The sequence below is a fragment of the Crocodylus siamensis genome, chromosome 5 (genome assembly GCF_052110815.1).
Source record: "Crocodylus siamensis isolate JL-2025a chromosome 5, ASM5211081v1, whole genome shotgun sequence".
Classification (NCBI taxonomy): domain Eukaryota; kingdom Metazoa; phylum Chordata; order Crocodylia; family Crocodylidae; genus Crocodylus; species Crocodylus siamensis.
Window position 1 is genome coordinate 50,266,327 of NC_143399.1, and position 9,927 is coordinate 50,276,253.

Genomic DNA, 9,927 nt, shown 5'->3' on the forward strand with positions numbered 1-9,927 from the left:
TGTTGGATTTGTCATCTTCTAGCTCAAATATGCTTATTTCAACATTAAACAAGTGATAAATCAGTAAACCACACATAGGAATTTCCTGCTGGGATCAAAACAGTCTGGTAGAAGTTACATTCTGACCTTGAGCATTTATTGGTTGGTTTATACCCTGAAGCCTTGATGGTTTCTGGCCCATACCTATTTTTGTGCTATCTCATTTAACTGTAGAATAGTTTCATTGTTGACTATTAATATGGAATCCCCTTTTTTTTTTTTTTTTTTTTTTGGACTCCTTCTAATCTCCTGGCTTTAATGAAATTTTGGTGGTCCTAAATTCTACGGATGAATTATGTATAAGTAGCATTTTCTGTTATCAGTTTTCATTACTTGTCTTTCTAGTTTTTGTATTAGGCAAAAGAAATGCCTGTCATACCTCATCTGTTATGCATTATTCTGTATACTTCTGTTGTCTCTTCTGTAGACTTAATAGCCTTAGTGTCTTTGGTCTCTGCTTGTGCCACTTTTTCTATTCTGGTAACTTCTTCCTTCACCTGTCTTTGGATCTCTCTTATTTCTTCTCTTCCTCTTTTGTGACATTGTCAAGAAGTCAATGCAGGTTGCCCTCAGTGTCAGTGCCATTAAGATAGTTTCATGATTGTTAATCCTATTTTTATTGCCCCTAATGTTTGATTTGCTGCTTTTGCTGCTGCAATGGATGGAGCTACTGGCATCAGTGTGCTGCTCACATCTCTTCTTAGTGGTTGCTTAATTTGGACCCAGTTGCATTAGAGTAGTTCTCCATGTTCTTTCAAAATGTGCTTTACCTTGCATTTGTCAACACTGAATTTAATTGGCCTTTAAACTACTCGGTCATCTAACTTCTGTCCGTCTTCAAGAGATCCATGGTCTCCAGTTTTGACCAACATAAATAATTTTCTGTTATCTACAACTTTCAGTCATTTGATCCTTCACTATTTACAAGAAGTTGAGCAGCCTACTTAATCTCAGTTCAAATTCCCTTGCTTGTACTTGCTGCCTTTTGTTAGCTCTCTCTTGGGCCTCTGTCAACTTCGGAGTGATTATGGTCACACAACATTTTGTTGATATTTTGCAAAGAGATGAGCAGGGATAGTAGTTTGTAAGTTTTAGTAAGCAACTGTCCACCCTGGAACCTGTGGAGGAGAGGCTGTCTTCTGTTTTATGGAGGAGATGCTGTCATAATTTTGTTTGCTCAAAAAAATAAATCCAGGTGCTAGAAATCCAGTTATGCCTAAGCACTTAAATATATTTATCAGGGTAGCTGCTGAATTGTGCATGCATTAATCTTTATTTCTCTTCTGTTCTATATTTGATTGCAGACACCAGACTCTCTTGGAGAGTCTTCAGATCCTGCTAGTTTATCCAAGTCACAGGAAGAATTTTATATTTCCCTAATCCATTCCCAGCAGCCAGCAGAACCAAGTCAAGCTGAGTTTGGTTGGAATGAAGTACTTCCTGACAGTGCCCAGTGTCTTACAGCAGCACCTGCCTCCGCTTCATGTACAGCAGTGCCCTTATCTCTGGACAAACTCAATGGTATGGATGGATTTATTGAGTAGATTTTAGTACATCTGATTACTAGAAGTACATTAACATACGTATCCCACTGCACAGTTTGAATCCTGGCCCTAGTGCCCTAGATACTTTTGTTAATGTTAATATAGATCCTGATGCTGTACCTAAAACCTGTTACAGCTGGAGGCCAGACTCCTGAAATTTGTTTACTGGTGTGTTCTCCTGTTGCACTGAATGTGTGAGAACTTGAATCTTTCCATCTCTGCAATGGACAGATGATAATTTGTAACTGTGGGTTGATGCTGTATTTCTGGCTTGGCCTCTTACACAATGAAGTGCACTCATAAGTATCTAAATAAGGATGAATTGAACTGCAGTGTATTATGTGATATTGCCTTGCCTCTTTTGGATATTTAATGTTTCTTCTGTTGCCTTTATCCAGTTGTTTCCCAAAATGCTTTCCTCATGCATTAGTGTATATTTTTTTTAACACTGGGAAATCCTAAGACCATTGAAATTAAGGGTAACTGAAGCCTTTTTACCTTGCAAAGCTCCATGCAAGTTTCTGTCTTATCTTTTATTGAATGAGAATGGATGGATTTTATTTTCACAACACCTCCGTGTGGCATCTCCATTTTGTAGGGTAAACTAGTTACACAGCATGTTTGGAACTATTGGGAGTCAAAGCCTCCCACATGTAAGCTTTTGCCCTATGCACTAGACCAGGGGTTGGCACCCTGTGGGCTATGAAGAGGTCCAGGGTAGCCCACAAAGGTGTGAGCTACCACAGAGGATTGGTGGCATGGAGCTGCACTGTGCTCCCCATCCCCTCTGTGGCATTCCTCTCCACTGTGGAGCCTGCTGCTCTGTTGTGTCTATGCTTGCCCTCAATGCAGAGGGGTTGGGGATCAGTGGTGAGGGTAAGTGCAGGCATCTGGCTGCTTGCAGGGGTGGGGGTAAAGGGGAACCCACAATGCAGGACTGCCTGTGCCTTGTATCTCATTCCCAATACAGATGAAGTCATTTCAGAGGGAGTGAAGAATGAGGACCTCTCTGGGACCCAGACTTTCACATTGTGCAGCAAGACCAGCCTCCCTGATCAAGGGACTGTGGAGCAGAACCCCCCATTCTTAGCTGCTGAGCTCCAGGCTTTCCAGAAGCTCTACATTCCTCGTAGCTTGCCCACTGCAGTACTGGGAGCTGCAGCACGCCTAGCCACCTCCAGTGGCCATTTCTGCTGGTTTCCTGGCCTGAGAAAGATGGATGAGTGAAGCAAGGGGTGAAATCCCAGCTGGATTGCTTCCAATTGCTATTTTACAGCATCAGACAAGTAGCAGAAATTAAACAGAGGATTTCTGGGTGGGAGATGCGGTTATGCTCTTGGACCATAAGGTTTCCATCCTCCTAATAACTTAAGGCGTATCTGCATTGTCTCTCTGCTGTGCCAGGTACCACCATCAAGAAGTTCATCCCACCCACACACATATGCCAGCAACCACACCCAGATGGCACTGGATGTGTGTCTGGTGCTGCTCTGAGGCCACTACTTTGCTTGATTTTATTTATTTATTTATTTATTTATTTTTATTTTTTGGAGTTGGCATGTGTGGAGCAGGAGCAAGCAGGTCAGGTGGGCTTCTTGGTAGGCATGGAATGGAGGCAGTTTAAAATAGATGCTTAGAATCTATATCTCTATTTGCCGGCCTGTATATAAGCGACAAATGTTATTGTTGTTTTCAGCGTGGTGGGTTTTTCTGCTGTTGTACTTATGTTAGTTATTCTTTTTAAAGAAAAGTTTAAACATTGTCTTGTCTGAGTGTCACCTTATATTGTGTGAATATTTAGGTTCCTGAGAGGTGAGAAACAGAAACCTGAGTCATATTAAGCAACCCTTATTTAGAAAGAGCTCAGCTAAAATCCCCTCTGAATCCACTTGCTTCCAAACCATGAGTCCTAAATAGAAGGCATTTCTAGTGCTCCATGACTTGTTAGTAATGCTGACCACCTTGAGGCTTTTGCCATTTTTGAGGATTTTTTTATTTAAATCTAAATCCAGGGGATTAACCCAAACACCCCCCTTCATCTGGTTTCTCCTCCATGCTGCAGCTATTTAATGTAGAAACACAACTAAAAATGGCATCATCTTGCATACTAGATCTGCTTGGGTATATTCGACTAGTATCTGGTGACATCCGTAAAAATATTACTGTTCTTTTTATGTCTGCTGACACCCTGAGGAGGGAGGCAGAGCGTGCTGAATTCTCTTTAGTCTTGCAAGCAGTTCTGTTTGTTGGTTGCACGAAGTGCCTCTCAGTTGTCAATCTCCAAATATGGTGTTAGGGGTTGACTTTGACTGGGCATGTCCGAGCTTCTTACTGTTGCTGCTGATTCAGAGAGAAAGAACCTAGCTTGATTCTCTGCTGTCTAGTTAAGTTAACAAAATAAATAAAATTACCCATTTGAACAAGTATGCACCTTTTTTTTTAACTAGGAATCAAAGGGCAAGTTTGTACCCCTGCAGTGCCACTTTTAGGGACATGGCAGATTAGAACCACAATGTAAGGATAACACTCAATATCTTTGCTTACACGAAGACAAAATGCTGCTTTCAAATGAGGTAGATGAGTTGAAAATTCACTTGATTCCAGTGCTGATAGAGTTCAACAGCTTGAGCTCAATTGAAACAGGTTGTTTGAACGTAGGGTCCTGCCAAGGGACAAACTGTAAGGAGGGACCTACCTAATTCACAGTGGCTGCCCGCTGATTTTGTGGGCAGAACATGGGGCCCAGCTGTCATTTTGTGGGTGGAGCACAGCAGGCCCTATCGCACTTCTGGCTGAGGGGCCCTGGTGGCCCTATCTTTTGCCACTGATTGGCTGCAAGGGACACTGATCATGTGACCCCACCCCTCACTGCTGATTGGCTGAAGGGGCTGCCCATCATGCAGCCCTGCCCCTTAGCAGAGATGGGTGGAGGAGCGAGGCCTTGTGACAGGCAGCCCTCACAGCCAATCAGTATTGGGTGAGGGGCAGTGGTGGCAGCCCTTTGAGCAGGCTGTCCTCCCCCATTCCCTGCCTGGGCGCTGCAGTGCCCTAAGGGAGCCAGCATTTTATTTTCTGTATTCTACCCCCCCACCCCGATTTTCATGGGTATTGGCTGGATTTCATGGAATCTTGAAAATCACAAATTCAGTAGGTCCCTAACTGTAAGTAGTTATGGTTTATCCAATAAATGGAATCAACAAGGCCATTTACTATGGACTGAGACTGTTCTCTTTACCACATTTTAAAACTATTTAAAGAACTTTGAAAAATTTGGAAATAAGACTTTTTGCTCTATGTTTTTGCTGAATCAAATCTGCCGGTTGTCGTAATAGCTTATTACATGCCCTAACTCTGAAGACCTGAGTGCACAGTCCTCCTGGCTCCTGCATCAGCAGCATGATGGTGATGGAGTGAGGCTGTAAAGGAGCCAGCCAGGCAGCTAGCTGTATTCTTGATTTGTTTTCATTTTGTTTTTTAATGACTGGTGTCTACTAGGACACTTGAGCCAAACAATGTTAATGTAGCAGTTTTTCATCGTCATTGGATTAGACATTTTTTGTTGTTCCTGTTTACTGTGTACCAGTTCAGCCTGTGAAATGACTAACTTGTGTTGGGCTCCAGTAGTTTTAGTGGGCAGCAAAAAAATAAGCAGGAGCAAGGAATGAAATTTTCCATTTAATTCAGGCAGCCTGAAAGTTGGCTGGCAGAAATACCAAGTCCATTATATATGGAGTGTTCTTAATCCAGATTCCAGCACAAGAAAGAGCTTGGAGTGCCACCAGGGTGCTGGCTCTGTACATTGTAGTGCATTTGCTGAAGTCTGTGTAGATGAAATTAAATCACAAAGCATGTTAAAAAAGGCCAACTTCCCTGGTCATTTTGGGAGATGATGATCGCCAGTGTTGAAATGGTACCAGGTAATAGCACAGCAAGAAAAGAAATATTTCATGTTGGACAGTAAAACTATATTAAAACAGCCCTGCTCATTTTTGTTTCATAATACATTTTTATTAGACCAATTGTATAGTTGGGAGAGATGTTAAACAAACTTTTTGGCATAACATTCACTTCCTTGGGTGACCTGAGGAAGACCAATCTTAAATCTTAATTTTTCGTGAAAGGAATTCTCTTAAACAAGCTCATTGAGAACACCAGGCAATGGCCAACTGGCTAGTAACCAGACTCAGTTTAAACATGTAAGTTGTATGTAAAAGGTTTTCTACCCTTTTGAGTCCCATGAGCTCTGACTTGGCTGGGATTTAAAGCTGAAACAGTGCCCATTTTGGTTTCCGCGTATGCATGAATCTAACTCTAGGGAAAAATGTTTTTCTTTCCCTTGCCTATTTCAAGAGAGAAATATGCCAGATTTTTCCTAATGGAAATACACTTCCTAATGAAAATGTAATTTGCATCTGGAGAAAGAAATGCTATGTGCTAAAAGAAAAACTGAAATTAAATGTAGAATTATCAGTTCTCAGGTCTCAAAGACAGCATCTGACCTGAAGGTAATTCTCATAGCTGGAGGAGTCTATCTGATTTCTGGTTCAAGATGGAGTAACCAGGGACCTCCATACTTTTACAGTAGGTTTTCTAGAGCTAGATACACACCACTTTGTAGCTTGGAGCGTTGTTGTGAAAACATGCCTCAGTGTGTCCTTCCCATTGTGCTCCACCATGTCCTGTAAACCATTGTAGTGAGGGTGGCAGCATAGGGCCACCATAGACAGTTCTGTTGCTCTTCCATAGCCTTTCACAGCTTTATAATGGCTGTTTGACGCAAGTGAGTCCCTATACAGAGATCAGAGAGATTAATTTGGACCCTGTCTCCTTCTGTTTCTCATACACTAGTTTCTTTTACAGTTAGATCCTTCTGCTTCCTCTTTCCTTTCCTGGGGAAAAAGCAGCTTGCTGCTAATGGAGTAAATGGGATGTAGGGCAGCCATAAAACTGGGGCAGGCGGGCCTGATCTGTCAGCCACAATCATAGAGGGCTTGTTTGTTTTCTTAGCAGCTCTGAATGCATTTGGGACAGAAATGGCCAGCTGGTCTGTCTCTGGAAGTGCGCATTTCATTAGCTGTTTGCTCTTTGTAATTAAGTTACTGACCTGCTGATTCAGCTGCGTTGGTGCAGACTTCGTGAGCAAAGCCTATCATCTGGGCTCAGCTGTGTGTAGGCTCTCCTGTGGCGTTCTAGGAAGTGGGGACTGACCTAAGAGGCTGTGTATTTTTAACAACAAGTTATTGTGTGCTTTAGCTTGTTAAACTAGTATGTGACACTTTTTGCTTCCCCCATCACTACTGCTTTTCATAATAACCCTGTACAAAACAGCTCCTTCCCAACTGCTGAATTCCTTCCTGCCTTCTTGCCAAGAGACCCATCCACGCTTTCATCTGCAAAACACTGCTGCCATCTCCCCTTCTTCCCAGCACCCCCAGGTTCCCTAGCTCCTCCAACATCCTTAGCCTTCCTGCTACCTCATCAGTGACACTACCCCCTTCATTATGATTTCTTATATTTCTACTGCAACAGTCCCTGTGGACCAGGACTCCAATGTATCAGGTGTCATACAGAAGGATCAAAAAAGCTAGGTCCTGCCTCAGTTATTTTTTACTCTGAAGTATCAGACAAGAGACAGCAGGTGGATGCAGAGGGTCCAGGAAGTGCAAGAAGTTAATATGCTACCAGGTTTAATTCATTGCTTCCTGCCAAGCTGCCCCAAGAATCCCATGAAGCTGCCAATGCCCTTTACCCTCCTAGCTACCTGATCTGCATGCTACACCTTAACAAGCGTCCCAACTTTCCAACTCAGCTCCTGCATGTTAACATCCACTTGGCAGTTACAATAGACCCATTCCATCTAGGCACCAGTTTGAGATGAGCTTCTCTCAGACCCTTCCTGCCTATGTCCTGTTAAACCTGGGCAGAGTCTGCATACCCTTTTATAGGACAGGAGTCGTTTATGGATCTTTTAGTGTTGCTCATCCTACTGAAGTCACCACCCTGTAGCTTCCTCTAATGGAACCCAGCCTATACAGCATCTACAAGGGTGACAGTGCTGGTGAATCACGCTGGGCTTTTATTTATGGTGCCTTTGTGCCAACCTTAGGCTCTGTCAACTTAGGTTTCAAAATAAAGCTGCCTTTGTCCTTTTTTGCTAGGATGACACATTCTCTGTGCTTCTTGTGTCCATCCCAACACAGTACATGTTCTTGTCCCAAATGAAGAATTTGCAGAAGGCAAGTCAGATTGTTGTTGACATTCATTTACATTTATGGTGTGTCTAGCTTAGAAAAATGGCCCACCAGTTCTTGAGTGGCTCTGCTGACAATACAGCTGGAATTGGCTTTCTAGTAAGGTCATTTTCACATGTTGGCCTTATTTGTGCTACAGTTGCTTGGTTGACAGCTCACCTAGTCTTTACTGGATGCACATGAATGCCTTTGGCCGTCACCCCCTTTGGAAAGGCTGTGGTGCAGGTTCTTGCCAGGACTGGAGCTTCATCTTCTCCAGATGTTGGCGTTCACATAGTTGATGAGTTAGATACACCTTTGCTCTATGAGGTGTTGCTGTCTGCCTCACACTCTTGGAACAAGCAAGTGCCCTGGCATCTCTGCTGGAGGAATTCACATGGCAGAGGTCTTGGAGGCCACTACAGCAACCTAAAGGGACCATAAGTGGATTGGAACTGCAGCCTGGAGAAGCTAAGATTTAAACCTGGAGAAAATCCTGGGGCAGCAAAATGCAGTTGGAACAATAAATGAGGAGGCCCTCAAATAGTTTGTCCCCTAGAACTGCCCAGCCAGTCACCTTCTGTTATGTCCTCAAGTTGACTTGTTAAGATATATGAAAAACAGAGGCAGGAAGAGCAAATGTAGCAGGGCAGCAGAGATCCTTGCTGGAACTTGTTGTTCCAGCTCTTTTCTGTTTGTGTAAATTGTTAATTAGCTCTGGGAACAGCCATTCCATTTACTACCAGAGGTTTGCGTGGGAGCTGCACAAGGACAAGCTGCTGCTTTGAGGGTGGGGAGATGGTCTGAGAGTGCTTGGCTTGCAGCCAGGCTGGTTCCCCAGCTGCATTGCTGTCTCTGTGGGAGCTGTCTGTGTATCTTCTCTAAGGGAAGAGCACGAGTTTATGCCTATTTGATGGGTGGTACAAGTGTTCTTGCTAGTCCAATTTAAAGCCTTGTGGTTTGTATGCTGGCAGGGTTATACCATACCTTAGTCACAGCCTGAGAAATTTTTGGTCTTCATAAGAAATTGCTTTATTTGCCTGTATAGGAAGTCAAATCTCTCCGTTGTTTGGGCCCTTGGCCTTGCTAAGGCCACTGAAGCTGCACAGCTGCTTATTGTTACTAGATGGCACTCAAGGACAGGACACCGGTACAGCAGGCCTCCTGTGTGTGTTGTTTCCTGTACAGCATTTTCTATCTGTAGACCTCAAAGTACTGCACACAGCAGGTCACTATCAGAGAGTATTAGCACTTCAGCATATTACAAAGGAGCCAAAACCCTCCAGTTCTAGTGTGTTTTCCCAGGTGTGAAAGCAGTTTCCAAGGGAGAAGTTAGGACCAGCACCATAATGTCTTGTTTTGGCAAAGCAGTCCTGTATCCAAGGCTGGCACTACACTTCATTACAGATTCTCTGCTGCTTCTATACTGGGCCACCCCAGAGGTCTTGTATGGACCTCTTCTTGTAGGGCTGCTTGTACAGGTGTTCCCAGTGCTGTGTCAGAGGGAGGAAGATACCCATAGCTATTGAGATGGAGAATGTAGTGATCCATGTGTGGATATTGGGTAGTTTTCTGCGAGGTAAGCCTTCAGCTGTGGCCTCTAGGCCATTTACCCATGGTATTAGTAGTCTAGCTGCTATTTCCTTCAAGAACTTTATCTTCTTCAGTAACCTTTTTGCTGCTGAACACTAGCTGCATATGCTGTGCAAGATAGCTCTTGATAATGGCAAGACACGTATAGCTGTGTGGCAAACCTGGGCCATCAGAGGAAGGATAATTCTCAGAACACTGAGCACAAAGTAAATTGCTTCCAGTGTAGTGAATAGATGAGGCCCTACAGCAATGAGTAGTGTATCCTTGTCCTTTCTGCTTCCTTCACACTCCAGATCTCTCATATGGTATCTGCCCTTGCTGTAGATGCCTGCAGTCTTCCTTTGATCCCACTCAGCCTGCTTTCAAGCCCTCTATCATCTATTGTGTCTTCTCCTGTCCTTCAACCCATCCCACTCTACAACTATCCTTACCCTGAGAGCGGCTGGTGGTCTAATGATATGGGAGCTCTCAACAAAATGTCACCCTGGAGTGCAAGTGAGGTGAAAGAAATACTTGCACAC

The 9,927-nt window shown here is 43.6% G+C and overlaps 1 protein-coding gene across 4 annotated transcripts in view; it reads left to right on the forward strand.

The window, feature by feature from the left end:
* Positions 1-5,053, forward strand: part of TDRD5 (tudor domain containing 5) — a 48,141-nt gene extending 43,088 nt beyond the window's left edge. For 2 of the 4 annotated variants that reach the window (XM_090047573.1, XM_090047572.1), the window contains exons 17-18: positions 1,344-1,560; positions 2,554-5,053. In XM_090047573.1, coding sequence (XP_089903699.1) covers positions 1,344-1,560; positions 2,554-2,810 — 474 coding nt within the window. In that variant the 3' untranslated portion in view covers positions 2,811-5,053. The remainder of the gene's footprint in view (positions 1-1,343; positions 1,561-2,553) is intronic. The other 2 variants (XM_090047574.1, XM_090047575.1) reach the window with 1 other exon arrangement.
* The last annotated feature ends 4,874 nt before the right edge of the window (positions 5,054-9,927 follow it).